Consider the following 17,446-nt stretch of genomic DNA (forward strand, 5'->3'; position numbering starts at 1 on the left):
ACCACAAATCCCCAGCAAAAGCTGTTAGCTTTGACTGGGCCCCCACTGACCTATCTGTATTTGATGTGTTAACTTAAGAGTCTGAGGGGCAAGAAAGGGAGCCATACAGTGATGGAAACAGCAGCAAGGAAACCTGAAAGATACCAGTACTTGTTCTCCCCCCTGCACTGCTGATCAACTAAAAAGACTGCTGGCTCCTCAACTAATGACTCAAGCTCAGGAAAACTACAGAGTACAGTACACAACTACTGACTGCCCTGTGAATATCGGATGACAGGCAGTATGCAAATATGATAAATAACAAATAAATATAATCCTTCATTCCTCATTATTACAGTCTCATGTCCTTCAAGGAAGAGTCCACTCCATATTGTGAAACAGTGACTTAGAATACACTGCTACAATACTAATATTTGTAAATTCTGGATAGCTTGTCCCAATATATTTTAAAGGACAATTTATCCATGGTTTTTCCTGCAATAAAAACATCTAATCGCCAAAACAATGTTTAACAGTGCTCATAAAGCAACACCATTCATATTTATTGTTCTAGCACAACTTTTTGATTGTTCAATTAGGGACATCCCCTGTAAAGTTGAGCATACAGTCATACCTCAGGTTACGGCCGCTTCAGGTTGTGCGATTTCGGGTTTTGCACTGCGTCAAACCTGGAAGTACCAGAACGGGTTACTTCTAGGTTTCGGTGCTCACGCATGCACAGAGGCACTAAATCACACTTTGTGCATGCGCAGAAGTGCCAAATCGTGCGCAGATGCGGCGCTGTGGGTTGCGAACGTGCCTCCCGCACAGATCACAGTCGCAACCCGAGCGTCCACTGTACTAAGATTTTGTTTTCTGGAACCAAACTACTTCTTAAAGTGGACAAGTGCAGTGCTTGATCTTAAAATCTGCAACCCTCCCAAAAACCTATATTTCCAATTGTTCTGAGCTGGAAGAAAATAGAGGGAAATCCAGGAAATCAAATCCAAACGTAAAGAAGAAACAGGAGAGATAATCACATTCCGGGATGGCTGCACACAAGTAATTATATTCAAATAGTCATTCCAGGTATTGGGTAGCATCCAAGCACGAATCATAGCAGTTCAGATTGTGGGGATTTAGCTGTTTCAAACAAAACTCACAAATCAGAATTCCACTGGTATCCTCCCACGCAGGAACACACCTGATATGACAGTTCAGCCTGTCTGTTCCACAATATACTGCCTCAGGTTGCATGATAACACTGCTAATTCGATGAACTAGGAGAGCTAGAATAACCAGCATACTGCTGATGTATACAGAAAAATGACTACCTCACTGTATACTGTATCTAGTCTTTGATCAAATTCAGCAAGCCAAAAACAGAACACAAGTAAATTCCATCACAGTAACAGATAGTAGGGAAGTTTTATGAGCCTTTAAAATTAAATATATTGTCTTGTTTTCTTCTTTCCATGAAGAAATTCCTGTGCTTGCTTGTTCACCTTTTAATTAATTTCCAATATGCAGGTGTCTATAAAAACAACAATCCTAGTTCATCACACAGTTCTTATTATAGGCTGAAAATTCCTTGCAGCACTCACATCAAGCCTTGTTTATTTCTGATCACAGCATTTTTTTCTCCCTTAAGCATTAGATACCAAAACTCAAATAGTATCAAATAAACCACTTCCCAGTGACAGCTTCTGAACAAAAGTCATGATTAACTCATCTGCTTCTTCTAGAAACTCAATAAACAATTAAAACTAAGGCTGGGAATGAAACATCAGCCTTGGAAAAACTATGGAGCAATTTAAAAATTAAGTGAGATTATTAATTGGCTTTAGTGCCTTAAGCATCTTCCCAATTAATCCAATTTAATTTCAGTCTCATAACATTAAGCAGCTTTAAATTAATTTAATTGGCTATATAGAGTAGAGTTTAGTTTTCATATTATGGATGATTACACCCAATACTGTATTACTTTTTACACACACCAGAAAGGTCAAAGAAAATGATTTAGCATATTCTCCATGCAAAATATTTCCATAGTATGATATAAAATTGAGGGAAGCAAGGGCAACTACAGCTATCCAAACTCTAAGATAAGGCAGTCTGAGTCTTCTTCAGAAATCAAGTACTGGTACCTTCTTTCATTTAGTGTGTAAATGTAGCAATGGTGGCAAAGAAGTCCTGCTTCTTTGCAAATGCAGTCCAGCAGAGCTCTCTATGGCTGTGAAGAACTATTAATTTTTGGTCCTCAAAACAGTTGTGTACTGTAGTGAAGGGCCATCTTGAAAAGACAGGAATTGGAGCACAGTGTTGAGGTGGCTTGACTCATATCTGAAAAATGGGACCCAAAAGGTGATGCTAGTTTTAGAGTACGTTGTCAGCAATATACTGATGACACACAGCTCTGCTTCTCCTTTACTTTTGCAGGTGTGGCAGTGGAGGTGCTGGACTGTTGTCTTGCCTGGGTAATGGACACCATGAAAGCCAACAAACTAAAGGTCAATCTAGATAAGACTGAGGTACTGTTAGTGGGTGGTTCCCTAGACCAGATAAATGGATGGATGCCTGCTCTTGATGGGGTTACGTCTGAATCCCTTGCCTGAGGCTCAGGTGGACTCAGTGGCATGGAGTGCCTTTCATCATCTTTGGCTGGTGGCCCAGCTGAGCCCTATATGGACAGGGATAGTTAGAGGCCTGGCTGCCAATTAGTTTCCAGGACCAACTCAAAGTCCTGGTTTTGACCTGTAAAGCCTTAAACAGCTCAGGACCATAGCTGTCAACTTTTCCCTTTTCTTGTGAGAAATCCTATTCGGAATAAGGGAATTTCCCTTTAAAAGGGGGAAAAGTTGACAGCTATGTTCAGGACAACGACGCCTTAAGGGTCGCTTCTCCCCATATGAACCAACCCGTTCTGGTACTTCCAGAGATATCAATGATTTCCTTTCTTTTCTTTCCATGGTTCATTTTACATATCATAAATCCCTGCATATTTTACAAAAACTATACCATTCATTATTCTATTATTGCATCCATCAAAACCTATGTCTTCATCCCCAATCCCTTTATACTTGCTTCATCTTTCTTTTTCTTTGAAGTGCCAACCAACTTTTCAGAATTTCTCAAAATGTCCGACCTCTTTCCCCTTTGTGGAACAACATATGCCACTATGAGAGTGATCAGGATGGGAACTTTGTTTATGTATTTGTTCAGGGCAGTAATAAGTTGAAAAAGGAGAACCCAAAACAGCATACGAGTTAAAATACAGAAGAAATATCATTATGCTGCCACTACGGCTCTAGTGCCACCTGCTCTACCAAATGCTGCAACTCAACCACAAGAGACAGGTTAATTATATGTTTCCAAACTCTATATGGTGCCAGGCATACAAAAGTCATTCCAGACAGTTCACTTTCCTTGAACTCAAACAGGGAATTGTGGGACAATATAGCAACTTTAAAGCTCAGCTGAGATCTCAGCCCACATTTCCAATGCTATAGATCAGGGGTCCCCAAACTAAGGCCACAGGCCGGATGCGGACCAATCGCCTTCTCAATCCAGCCCATGGACAGTCCGGGAGTCAGCGTGTTTTTACATGAGTAGAATGTGTACTTTTATTTAAAATGCATCTCTGTGTTATTTGTGGGGCATAGGAATTCGTTCATTTTTTTCTTCAAAATATAGTCTGGCCCCTGCTATAGATGAAGCATTTTAAGTTTCAAGTCAATGCAAGAATTAAGACCACAACTTCAATGAAACCTTTTCAATATTATAAGTGAGAGTAGATCATGTTTTGAAATGCAGTATTGCCAAACTAAAAAGATTTTGTATTATAACACCTGTCAAATTTACCAAATGCCTATTTTCATAGCAATTGCAGTCACACAGCCACAGCGTAACTGCAACTCTCCCACCCACAGACCAATTACAAGCAGCAAAAAATCTTCATGAGCCCTCTAAAAAAGGTGCTGGAGAGGGGGGGAATGGTACACACCCTAACACCGTTCTGCTAACGTGCCACTCCCCACATTTCTTCCTTTCTGGCTACAACATGTGTCCCTGGTACATAGCTGTCAACATTCCCTTTTTTTGCGGGAAATTCCCTTATTCCAGCGCTGTTTCCCACTGCAAAAAAGGGGAAGGTTGACAGCTATGGCTGTTTCCCAATGCAATAAAAGGTTGACAGCTATGCCCTGGTAGCCACAGGGAAATCATATCCTTATTTCTCAGAGAGGTTTAAAACTATTTAAAGAGAAAAGCTTAATTTAGGAACACTGGTACAGTTTTGTGGGACAAAAACCCTCATCACACAGAGAAAATGCTACACACACATCACCCAAGATTTAGGTCGCTCCCTGTTAACCCCAAAACACAACTAAATAAAACTGGTTAAAGATACATGTTTTCTATACAGAGCATCAATGTCCATGAAAAATAAAGTGATAACAAGGGGGAAAGGGCTATGAACTATAGAGGTAAGCCAATGAAACCAGCATTTGAAAACTCCCTGTCATTTAAGGTTGCTAAAAGACTGACAAGTTAGAAACAAAGATTTTCATGAATTTAACACTCATGTTCTGTCCGACCTTCACTGTTGCCAATCAACATCTGTTTGACTGCACGGAGTGTGTGGGTGTGGGTGGGTGGGTTTGCGCAATTTTTTTTTTTTTTTTTAAGAATCTTGTAAATAAAAATGTTTAAGTCTCCAATACTATTGTTTTGGTCTTTAAGGCTTTGCAGGAGATTTTTCTTTTAACCCATATTATTGAATTGCAGTATTTATATTCTTCTTCTAATCCAAGTTACAATAAAATTTGAAATCCTTCACTAAGCTCATTAAACACAAAATGCTATCACAACCTTCAGACAAAACCTTATTACCCAAAGCAAATAGAACTCTATTTACCAGTCTGTGTTTTGGAGCTCATGTCCCATTTGTAATTAGCACAGAACCAAGATCCAAGAAGAAAACAGATAAGAATATGGATAACAATTGCCCAATGAATAATCATAGCCTCTTAAATGAGTCAAAATGTCAACATATAATTTGAAACACTTATCCAATATCTGCAAAAAAATAATCATGCTCAACGTTCATTTTCTCAAAACCTCAATTATCTAGCATGTTTTACTGAATCAAAGCCATAAATGTACAATACCACTCTCAGCAACACACCCATTAAGCACACCAAGAACTCATTAGAGGCATCACCAAAAACATTTTCAAAGGCTTGATTTCAAACATGGATGAGCATAACATATTACACTGAAAGCAAAATCATTAAATATTCTTATTCAACCAGCATGTTGAAATTATACTTAATATTGTCATCAGGTTTCCTAATCTTACACACATTTTCATATAGCCCTCTAATGGGCTACAATTACAAACAGAGGGGGGAATTATTCAATGAATGCATGTAGGAAAGCAGTGAACAGTTCTATTAGCAAACATATCCAATAAATGAATTTAAACTCAAAAATAACTTTAGAATGAAAGGGCCTATTATATTTAATTACATCCCCAATAAGAATATCATAGTCTTAGATATGTTGAAATATACAGTAGTTTGTAGAAAGCTAGACTACTTATGGAGGGCACAAGGAGATGGAGGGCACAAGGAGAAGGGGACGACAGAGGATGAGATGGTTGGACAGTGTTCTCGAAGCTACTAACATGAGTTTGGCCAAACTGCGAGAGGCAGTGAAGGATAGGCGTGCCTGGCGTGCTCTGGTCCATGGGGTCACGAAGAGTCGGACACGACTGAATGACTGAACAACAACAGACTACTTATATGGCTAACAGCAAATTGCTCACCACTACATTTTGAGGAAGGGCAAATATAGAGTTTTTGGAAGGCAGAGTGGCAAGCAAAAGGGGTCCCTCTTATAGAATACTACCACTGCCCCACCATTAAAACTGCCACCCACCCCCCTCCAGCTTTCTCAAGCTCAGCTATGAACATGATGGATAAGAAAATACCTACAGAGCACAAATGGGAACAATATGTGCTCCATCATCCTTCCAGTACCTTTCCAAGAAGGTATATGTGGAATCTCGTTCCTCTGGCACTGCTCACGTGAATAACCTTTTCACAGATACCTGCCAGCAGTGCAATGTCCCCTTCCCAAATGCTGAACAACACTGAAATATTCAATACATAAACATTTGACTAGCTATGTTCAGTTCTATGAGTGCATTCTGATTCAAATGATCTATTTTTAATAAGTGTTTACTTCACATCAAGCCAAAATGGCTTGAAGGCCTCCCTGGATTTAAGACGACTGATGCTTTAGTTCATTGGTATTTTTTCTGAAGCTTTTCCACAAACAAATGATCCAATTCGAAGTCAGAAATCAAAAGGATCTTTTTTGTCAGGGAAGATGGAGTACATGAGTGAGTTTGTGAGCATGTGTTTTCCCCTTGGCCATAGTTTTGCATAGGGTCCCTTCCAGGGTTATAAGGCTGGGATCCCTGCATAGGTTGCAGGGGGTAGTATAGGAGGCATGTCATGGGCAGGGTGCCTGGAAGACCCTTGTTTGCTTTTGTGGTTGTGTAGCTAGGAAGTTGCTGAGCCGAGTGGAAGGCCTGGTTCACAATCTTAAATATTTAAGTAGTAAGAGCCCCCATAATAAACTGTACCTATGCAACTTTCATAGTTGGGAATTTAACCAAATTATTCATGTCTCATGGAAAATATATGTGGAAAGTGTTAAGTCCCAGTACAGTGAACAACATGTGTGGAAAGTAGTATGGCCTGAGATCCAGAATAGTGTAGCTTGGGAAGAGGGAGAAGCTGTCATCATTGCTATATAACAGTAAAAATCAGGCAATAGTTAGATTGCTGCTTGGAGAGAAAAGGATCCCAATTAGTTAATGCCAGTGTAAACTTCCATCTTTGATAAACCATAGAAATGCCCTTACAATTTAATAAAGAATCTGATTATTCATGCTCCAGAGCAAAAATCAATCTTCAACTAGTAAGGATTAAGGGAAGCTCTTGTCGAGAGATATTATCTCAAATCCAGCTATTAGAACGTTCTTGCACCTGCCTATGAAGAACATGTCACCAACAAAAGTGGATAAACTGTCAGCCTAATGTGACACAGTAGTGAAGTTTTGCTATTCATGTGGCAATAGTATATTGCAAACACAATGCACTCTCCAAAACATGCATATTTTTCAGGCAGATTCATACAGCACCCTATTCCCATGTTTGCCAAGAGTGCTGCAGAGAAGGGGAACATATGCTTTTCTGAGCTTTGGAACAATATTTAGATAATTATTTCAATGACAACAGAACAAGTTGATGTTCAAGTACTATCAGCAACACGTCTTTCAATTAGCAGTTCTGATAACATCCTGTACTTAACATGCCACAAAAGCTGTAAGATGAAATGATTAAAAATTGTTCTTTTCAGCAGTAGAAGCTCTTTTTAAAATTAAATTTGTGTACTGCCCTTCATCCAAAGATCACAGGACAGTTCACAACATAGAAATACAAAATGAGAACACAAAATAATAATAAAACAAAAACAAACCAATAGCCTCCCTCCCACAAATACATTTAAAGGCCATAGAAGGTTAATCAGCTAAAGGCCTGGTTTTAGAGAAATGTTTTCACCTGGTGCCTAAAGATATGTAACAAAGGCACCAAGGGAGCCTAAATGGGGAGAGCATTACAAACAGGGAGCCACAGCAGAAAAAGTCTGTTCTCATGTTGCCACCTCCGAACATCTCATGAAGGAGGTACACAAACAAGGGCCTCAGATTATGATTGCACTGTCTGGGTTGATTCATATGGGGAGAGGCAGTCCTTTGAGCATTGCATTCCTGAGCTGTTTAAGGCTTTATAGGTCAAAACCAGAACTCTGAATTGGGCCCAGAAACTAACTGACAGTCAGGGCAGTCAGGCCAGAATTGGTGCAATATGCTCAAACTGTCTTGTCACAGTGAGCAACCTAACCACTGATGTTTGCACCAGCTGAAGTTTCCAAACAGTCTTCAGAGGCAGCCCTACATATAAATACATTATGGTAATCTAATCTCGAGTTTACTAGAGCATAGACAACAAGTTATCCCTGTCCACATAGGGGCACAGCTGGGCCACCCACCCAAGTTAATGGAAGGTACTCCATGCCACCTGAACCATTATAAAGATGTGCCAGCCACCCCTTACTCGGACAGCCACGCCAGGAGGATACCATGGTAGATGCTAAAGCTTTGCATCATATAAGAACTGTACGGAAGTAGCACAGGGCATATAGGAAAACAGGGGTGTTTGACTTTGTTAATAACATAACTATAAATAGGAGAAGATAGGATGCATTCTGTAATTTACAGCACAATCCAATGCATATTTAGGCTATTCATATGCAAGTCACACCATTGGAAATTGTAAGTGTGCACAGGACTGTTGCCTCAGATTACATTAGCATTGTTGAAAAAACTACTCTCTTGCCAAGCCCACACTTGTTAAGATACAGGTAAAGGACAGAATAGCAATGACAACCAAACATGTAACCCTGCATTTTAACCATTAGAAGACCTTTAGAAACATGTTTAAAACTGGCTTGAAGGAACATCACTTCCTCTCTCCTCATGTCACGATAAAGGCAGAAATTAGTAAGCAGAAATGTACAGGACAGAAATTAGTAAGCACTCAAATATGGTTTGGAACATCTAACTCACAAGAGAAAGTGAGGGAGTCTCCAGTACAAAATGACTTGCATGCCCGACACTCCAATCCTGCAAGCATTACTGCAAGATAAGCTCCATGGATTTCAATGGTTCAAACATATGCATGTTTTAATTGCAGCCTCTGTTTTACTCAATAATTGTAAAGTTAACGATATTAGTGGGACTACATGAATGCATGTTAGCTATGATTTACCCAAGGCTTTGCAAATACTATCTTCCTCAGATAACAATCAAAAGGTCCAAGTTGGTTCATATGGAGAGAGGCAGTCCTTGAGCTATTGGGGTCCTGAGCCAAATAAGGATTTAAAGCTCAAAAGCAGCACTCAGAATTGGGCCCAGAAACTAACTGGTAGCCAATGAAGTCGGGTGAGGGCTGGTGTCATGCACTCAGCATAGCTGTCAACCCTCCCTGCTGTTTCCCAATGCTATAATAAGGGAATTTCCTGCAAAAAAGGGAAAGGTTGACAGCTATGGCACTCAGATTGTCCTGCTGACAATGTAATCCAGGACTCCAGATGACTCCACTAAGCAGTTTCGTTTGTTAAACAGCATACAAGATAAAACCTAACCCTGCGGAAACACACACTGAAGGCTCCCTGGGCCTGAACAGCACTCCCCAAGCATCAGCCTGTGGAAACAACCATCCGAGTTGATCTGGAACCACAGCAAAGTGCTGCCGCTCACTCCAATTCATGTAGCCACTCCAGAAGGATACCATGTACAGTGGTATCAAAATCTATTAAGGAGAATTAACAGGGCCCCGCGTCTCTCCTGACACAGGTCATCGTTCCAAAGCAGTTTCCATGCCAAAACTGGGCCTAAATGTCAATTGAAATGGCTCTAGAAAATTGGTCAAGGCGTCGCTTGAACATGTGCAGCATACTAAAGAGCTATGACAAGCAACAGACAAGGACAGGGATTTTAAAGTATTTCCTCATCCATAAATATCTAGCTATATTACCCATCAAACCAACTGAACAACTCAAAACATATAATGATTCGTGGAAAAAACTTTATCACTTGGAGGCATGCTGTAAAATGCGAGGTGTAGATCAAATTAAGCCAGACAAGATTTAAAGCCCCCTAAAACTCCAAATGCTTTTGAATACGGTTTCGGTATCAAGGAAATCTTTTTGCTGCAGCAGATGTTAAACACTGAACTGTGAGTGGAAGGGAAACATGTGCCAACTGTGATAATAGAAAGGTCTATGATGGGTCTCATGCTTCTGCTTGTGTAAGAACATATTTGGATAAAGTTTCTTTTTTCTTGTGCATCTTTCCAATGAAATATTTAAAAAACAGCACTTCTGTGAACAGCAGATACCTTCTGCAAGCAGGAAGACACTTTTGGGTTCAACCTAATATTTTTCAACACAGTTTACTGAAGCATAACATGATCACATAGTAATCACATAATTATCCTGTCTTTTTTTGAAGACTAACTTTGTTTGGGGGTACAACGTTCATCTAGAATATTCAAAATACCCGAAACATTCAAAATCCCTGAAAGCTAGGGCCCCAGCTATATAAAACACAATGAAACCTCTGGCAAATCGAAAGTTTAAAATAGAATTAAGCATGGCTTGGTGTAAGCAATATATGTTAATATATTTAAAAGTGGAGTAATGATCTAAGTGGTATGTAGGAGTGAGAGTGTTAGGTTTTGATGTGGAATCAAGTTCCCACACAGCTAAGGAGCATTACGAACATGGGATGCATGCATAAATGACCTCGGACAGGTTGCTATTTCACAGTCTATTCTATCTCAGAGGATCGCTGCAAAAATAAAAAGACATGATGTCACAAATGCCAGTCTACCCTCCTTGAAATCTCTATCATACAATTAAGCCATTAACATTCCAAAATCCCATTCTACAGGATACTTTCACGTATGCATATAGCCATTTCACTACTCTCAATGTGCACAGCATATAATTCCATAAGATAGGACATACGATTATACGGAGATTCAGCAGTATATTCCATAATGTATTTAAATGTAGAATCTTACTTACTTTATGTAGTATCTTGCACCTTCAAATGTATAGGCCTCTTCCCAGCCTGTGGGTAGGTCTAAGAAGGAATACAAAGAGCATTTGATCACATGACAGAACCTACTGACCGTAACCAAGTGCATTTTTAATTTATACTGTATTAAAAGAAAGCAACGCTTTTATCTGTACACTTACTACTGGTTGAAATTCCAAACAACAGCCAATAAGAAAAATCGATGAAGCACAATTCTAAGTTCATTCTTGGTGTCTCAATCAGTTCACTGCAACTTACTCTCTCACGTACCAGTATATCCTCAGGATTGTTGTCATTTTACGCAGCAATCCTATGTATGGGGAAGCCATCATAATTTATTCTGCTTTACACCCGCATAAAGTATGTAAGATCCAAACTCAGAAGTGGGGCCACTGCTAACTGAGTCAACTTTAATATGACAGAGGGAAAACAAGTCTTTAAAATAGAATTTGATATATACCATCGTTTTGCTGGTGTAAATTTCAATAGCATGCAGGTCATATGTCACAGTTGAATATAGTTAGGATCTAATTTATACCTCTACCCACCTAGTCCCACCCACACCACCCTTCCAGCATGCTAATTTTTCAGGGTTTATGCTGGTGTAAAGTAAGGTAAAAGGTAAAGGACCCCTGGACGGTTAAGTCCAGTCAAAGGCGATTATGGGGTACAGTGCTCATCTCGCTTTCAGGGCAAGGGAGACGGGTGTTTATCCACAGACAGTTTTCCCGGTCATGTGGCTAGCATGACTAAACCGCTTCTGGCGCAACGGTACTCCATGACGGAAACCAGAGCACATGGAAATGCCATTTACCTTCCCACCACAGCAGTACCTATTTATCTACTTGCACTGACATGCTTTTGAACTGCTAGGTTGGCAGAAGCTGGGACAAAGCAACGGGAGCTCACCCCATCGCACGGATTCAAACCACCAACTTTCTGATCAGCAAACCCAAGAGGCTCAGTGGTTTAGACCACAGCACCACCTGCGTCCCTAGTGTGAAACACACTGGTTTTGGATCAACCAGCTTAGAGCTAGGTGGGCTAGGGTGAGGGACTTACACCAGCATAGTCTGGGTGAGAATAAGATCCACTGGATCCTAATTCACCCATCCCAACAGATGTTGTGCTTGGATTGCTCTCTTAGACAAATATTCCTGAAACTATTTGTATATTAGACTTTGTCTTATATTCCACCACATGGAGTTTTTGTCCAGCATCAGTAACATACATCAGTACTAGTTTAGATGCACATATTACTTTAGACACTAGTACTTGTAGTCATGTAATTCTATAAGCTGTAACATATTTGAACACAAGTCACTCTAAAAACAAGATTGCAGTCTAAGTCACGCACTTCCAAAATGGTAGTTGGGTAAGAATCACAACAGAAGCTATTAGTTATTACAGCATAGTTACATCATCTTGCCATATCTTCAAGTTGAGCTTGCAAGTGTTCATAGACCAGACAATACTATAGAGAATTTATTCTCACTACTAATCCAGTGGCAGAGGAAGAGAAATACGGTGTTTCTCTCTAGTCGGCAAAGGAGCATCCATCACTAAAGGCTCTTTTTAGAAGAGGAATCAAAATCAAAGCCTGCCCTCTTCTTGCACGAGAAAAACACAAGACCACAGAGGAAAAAAACTAGACTACTGAAAGAGTATGCTTTTTTAATCATAAGCTTCACTGCCTAAATAATCACTTAGCCAAGAGTACTGTATTTTCCTTTGTTGTCTTAATACATCTGGCTTTGCTTATTGCGATACATAACACCTGTCTTTTTAAGCTGCAGTACATAGCATGAAACAGAACAACACCAGTCTAGTAACCGAAATGTTTATAGGAGATACAATCTTTTGGAGAAATATTTTATGCTAATATGAGGCATTTCAAGCAGTAGTTACAGCAAACTTGTATCAGAGAATATTACACAAGCTTTCCACATTCATTCCAATGTAAGAAAAAGAACAGCAGGTTTGGTTGGTATATTAGTATGATCAGTTATCCAAATATTATCATAAGAGTATTTGGAATTCACCATGCCAGCAGTATGAAGCATTCCATTTGCCAAAAAATAAGTTTGGTTCATTACCTAAAAATATTTTTAAGCCAACAAAAAATCCTGACTATTCATGGAAGTTGTTAACGTGTTTTGGCACAACTGGCAAATTGATGAAGCAGAGCAACAATGTGCATGGTGAAAACAGAATGTATTGAAAATGTGATCAGAGAAAAAAAGCTTAAACACAGTGGGAGAACATACATCAATTAATGAATGCCAACTGAGAAATGAAATTACATTCAACATTGACCTCCAAATGTATCTGGTTATATAAACTATTCCAAGACATTCCCCACAAATATGACTAGGAAGGATGATAAACAGAACACAAGAACCTCTCCTCCAAAATTTCTCCCAAGTCACATGCAGTAAAGGCAAAAGAGCAATGTAATGTGTGAATAAGAAACATGCAAACAAGATGTACCAACTGAACATCTCCAGGCTGCCCTCTCTTTCCTTTTCCCCTACAACCGTTATTTACACCAATGAAAAACAAAAACTGCATTACTAAATACCCACCTCTCAACAGCTGTGCCAGCAGGTAGCAAAGCAGGAAGCTTTGCTTTAAATCCCTTTCCAGCCAATCCCTTTCTGCTGCTATTCTTCTCCAGAGAAACAAATGGCAAAGGAGACAAATTCTACCTTCCTCTCCTCCCCAGTTATTCCTCAAGCTCCTGCCCCTACTTTCTCAGTCCCACCATTCCCCACCCACTCTCTTATCCTAGAATGAGAGGGAATGTTTCTAGGTGAATGCACTTGAGTGCAATCTATGAATTTCACAAAGCAGTCATCATTAGATGCCAAGTTCTAGAGATCATGATGCTGAAAAGGTATGAGCAGGTGATTTTGTGTTCTGCTCAGGGAGGAAGCTTTAAGCATACAGACTGTGCGACTGCAAGAGTACAGATGAGGAATCCATTGGCTGTGAGCTGCTTTCAAGAAGCATAGCAGTTATAATATAAAAGGCAGAATAAAAGGTAGAGGAGCATGTATACATCAATCAAGACAATTGAAAGCTTGTACAATTATTTCATTTTTGATACCAGACTTTTGTAGCACTTTAACTGCAGAGAACATTTCACCATTGCAGAGAGATTCATTATTCAACCTGCACTTGGGTGCTGCTGGTTAAATGTGATTTCTTTCCCTTTAGCCTACAATGCATTCAGAGACCCTGAATGGCTAGGCAACTGTCACAGGCTCATACTGAATACCTGTCCCTTAATTGAGGAAAATAAACATTTCCCTATAGCCATACTGCACGAAGTGTTTATAAATGTCTATATTTGTTTTATCTACTTGCAGAACAGAATAGGGCAGCACAAACAGAGTAGGAATAGATTCAAGAAGCAATACACTAGAGAAACAGCTTCTTGCTAAAGTTTCATCTGGCTATGTTGAAGATCTTAAAGCAGTTCAGAAAGCTTGTCCAGTGGGTGGAGATGCGGCCACTAAAGAAGATGCATTAAGAGAGCTGCCGATTTCTCTGCAGCTTAGCAGAGTAGGAGCTAGATTTTGGAGGAACACAACTAAGTTGATAAGAAAACAGATGTGAGGTTAGCTGAGCAAGGGCAGGGACAGCAATTCAGAAGCTGATATCCAGGAGCCAACTGGAAATAGGTTTAGTCTCCCAAAAAAGAGAGAAGGATTATGGAGTTGGTTACTAAAGAGAATGTGCACAGCAGAATGACAGATGAGGATAATAACAGAAAGGGATAGCCAATGGCTAACAAGTCAGCGAAGAAGATATAAACTGGACATTTGAGAATAAATACTGCTTAGGAGCACAAAGATAATGAAGGACTGGAGGGCCAATGGGAAATATAGTAAAGGAAACTGCCTAGTTAGTGGTGGGTGAGATTAAGGGTTAATTGGAATTGTGAATCAGTGCAATTTAATTAACTAGGATGGCATGATAGTACGGTAATAGAGGTGAGCTGGACAAAGACAATATTTACGTGTCATTTCTTAGGGAAAGTAGAGTTGCTGGAGTTAAAATTATTGAGGAGTGTCACACATTTCACTTAAGGACATTTGAGCCTCTTGTGTGTCATTTCCCACCAAGAGTTAATATGTTCATCCAAGCCAGAAAAGCAGAAGACAGCCATTTTCACATTGGATGTGAAACCTGTACTTTGCAGTCACACTATAGACCAGCTTCAAACAAAGTTAGCCTGAAGTATGCACTCCTTTACTTCCTAGACTAGAAGCTAGGCTATCAACAGAAGATTCAGGAATTAAGGAAGTGTCATTGAAGAGACAGGGGGCCCATGGGGAGGGGTGGCAGGAAACTGAGAGATCTGTTAGTTTTGAGAATGCAGACTATGAGGCTCATTGGAAGGAAAGGATATGTGTAGGAAGTGAAGGGTCAGAGACAACTAGTTCAAAAGAGATGCTGTGAAAACACAAAAGACTGAAATGGCAGGTACTTGGAGAATGGGGACACAGCAAGAGACAGTTTTAGTTTAAAGGGTGTGGGATAGTATACCTGTACACTCCTTTCAAATGGTCATTGAAAAGGGAGGGAGGGAGTTAAGAGATTTTGAAGCACAAATAGTGCCTTTCAGTGGTGGGTCATTGTGGTGATTAGGGGTTTTTGTGGAGGAAGAACAAATTATTAGTACCAGGCTTGTGGCCTGAATTTGAATCTGAAGCCAAAGCATTTTGGTGAAAGAATTCTCTCTACTTTGGAAACGTGTATTAAATGAATGGAGTAATTAGATGGGGAAGCAGTTGAGCAAAGAGATGGGTTACAGGGAGACAGAAAAGGGCCTATGAAAGAAAGGTTTTTTGCGGGGGGGGGGGGGGGTTGGGGGAGATGAGTGATCACTGAGCATGAGTTGTCATTTTGCCCCTCCCCAAGGAAGGTGAGGACAAAAGCCCCAGTCAACAGCGAAAGAAGAAAAAAGGTTAAGTAAAGTTAATGAGGGGTACAGACAAGTCAAACTGGATTATGGTTGGAAGCAAAAAGAAAACTGAGCCAGGACGTTCTGCAAGAGTTTAGTGATTTTTTTAAGCACATGTAGAGGAAAACCCAGTGGCAGAGGTTGAGTCAAGATCGGAACTGTGGTCCAAGAGGTGGCAGAGACAGACGTATATGAAGAGGGTCTGCAATGCCATACTGAAGGGATTGAGTGAGGTAAAGCTCAAATGTGTGTGTGGTTTTATATGAAGCCCCTCACAAATTGGAGGGATTAAAATGTGGCAAGTGTGACTCAGTGGTGGGTCTATTTGGAGGGGGGACAAGAAGTGGTCTGAAGTTTTCCCCAAGAGATGGGAGTGAGGGAAGGGTTTACAGGTGTGGGGGAACAGGGGTGATTCATTCTGTTGTTTTTGTATGAAGAGCCTACCTCGCCCAAGTTGAATGGTTTAAACATGGAGAGAGGAGTTGACAGCACCTCCTGGCGAAATGTTTAAAGGAGGGAGAAAGCACCACAGAGAGTGACTCAGTGTCAGCTTTCAAGTCCACAAGAAGGTTTTAAGCACGTGAGGAGGTGCATAGTGTGAGAGAGGGGCTGTGTGCCTGTGTGTAGGGGAAAAACAGCAAAGAAAAGAAGGGCTAGGCAGGTAAGTCCGGGAGGAAAATCAAGAAACCCACCTCCACCTCCTTCTTTCTTTCCTCACTCTATTCCACCTTCCCCGCAATAATCTCTACACTCTTTTCCACGGAGGGCTTGTGAGGACACGGGAAGGGGGCGCTGAAAGAGAATGACACACGGAGAAGAGAGGGAGAGGGGAAGAGAGAGAGAAAGGGGGGGGGAGAAAGTGGGGTTAGCGCCGCTTCCGAGCGGGCTGCGCTGTTTTGTGTTTTTTTCCCTTACCTGGGCTGCGGCGGTGCCCGGTGATCGCCGCCTCTCCCGTCAGCGGGTGCAGCCAGGTCGTGCTCTTCGCTTCCTCGCTAAGGGGAGAAAACACAGGGCGGCGCGTGAGGTGGAGGAGGAGGAGGAAGGAGGAGCGCGCGGCGGTGACCCGACCCCGGCCGGACCCTAAAGCCGACCACGACGACCCTCCCTCAGAATCACCCCGGAGCGCCTCAGCAGCGCCGCCACCGCCGCCGCCACACAGCCGCCTTCGACGCCCCCACCCCGGGCGGGCGGGCAGCCCCGGAGCCGCTCTTCTTCTTCTTCCCCTCAGGGTCATGCCTCCCTCCTTTCCCGCCTCGCGTCCCCCTGGCAGCCGCCGCCGCCGCTCCCTCCCCCTTCGCTCCCGCCTCGCTCGCTCGCTTACTTGATGAAGAAGACGCGGCCGCCGCGGCTGATCCCGTAGCTCCAGCAGGCGGGCAGCGAGCGCAGCCGCTCCGCGCTCAGGTCCGCCGCCATGTCCGAGCGCGGCGGAGGAGGCGGAGGCGGAGGCGGCAGTAGCGGTGGCGGCAGCAGCAGCAGCAGCCGGGGCGAAAGAGGCGCGCGCGGGCACGGGAAGGAAAGAAGCGCGAGGGAGTGGGGATGGGCGGGGGAGGGGGGACGAGCGAGCACGGCGCGCCTCCGCCGCCGCCGTCAACACAGCCGCCGCGCGCGCGCCGCCGCGAGCGAGCCAGCCGAAAACACCTGGACGGCAGCGCGAGCTTGGAGTGAGTGAGAAAAGACAGTTGGGGAAAGGCGGGGGGGGGGGAGAGAGGAGGAGGAGAGAGGTTGAGCCCCGCCCACGGAGGGGAGGGCTTATCAGC

General features: G+C 42.0%; 1 protein-coding gene across 20 annotated transcripts in view; it reads right to left on the reverse strand.

Annotated features, from left to right (window-relative positions):
* The window catches only part of PLEKHA5 (pleckstrin homology domain containing A5), a 175,671-nt gene extending 158,523 nt beyond the window's left edge, over nt 1-17,148 (reverse strand). For 14 of the 20 annotated variants that reach the window (XM_033161876.1, XM_033161875.1, XM_033161892.1 and 11 more), the window contains exons 1-3: nt 17,011-17,145; nt 16,605-16,681; nt 10,705-10,762 (exon numbers count right to left, since the gene is read on the reverse strand). In XM_033161876.1, coding sequence (XP_033017767.1) covers nt 10,705-10,762; nt 16,605-16,681; nt 17,011-17,102 — 227 coding nt within the window. In that variant the 5' untranslated portion in view covers nt 17,103-17,145. Of the gene's footprint in view, nt 1-10,704; nt 10,763-16,604; nt 16,682-17,010 lie in introns of all 20 variants that reach the window. The other 6 variants (XR_004427442.1, XR_004427443.1, XM_033161897.1 and 3 more) reach the window with 1 other exon arrangement.
* Between the last annotated feature and the right edge of the window lie 298 nt (nt 17,149-17,446).

This window comes from Lacerta agilis, chromosome 10 (genome assembly GCF_009819535.1).
Source record: "Lacerta agilis isolate rLacAgi1 chromosome 10, rLacAgi1.pri, whole genome shotgun sequence".
Taxonomy (NCBI): Eukaryota; Metazoa; Chordata; class Lepidosauria; order Squamata; family Lacertidae; genus Lacerta; species Lacerta agilis.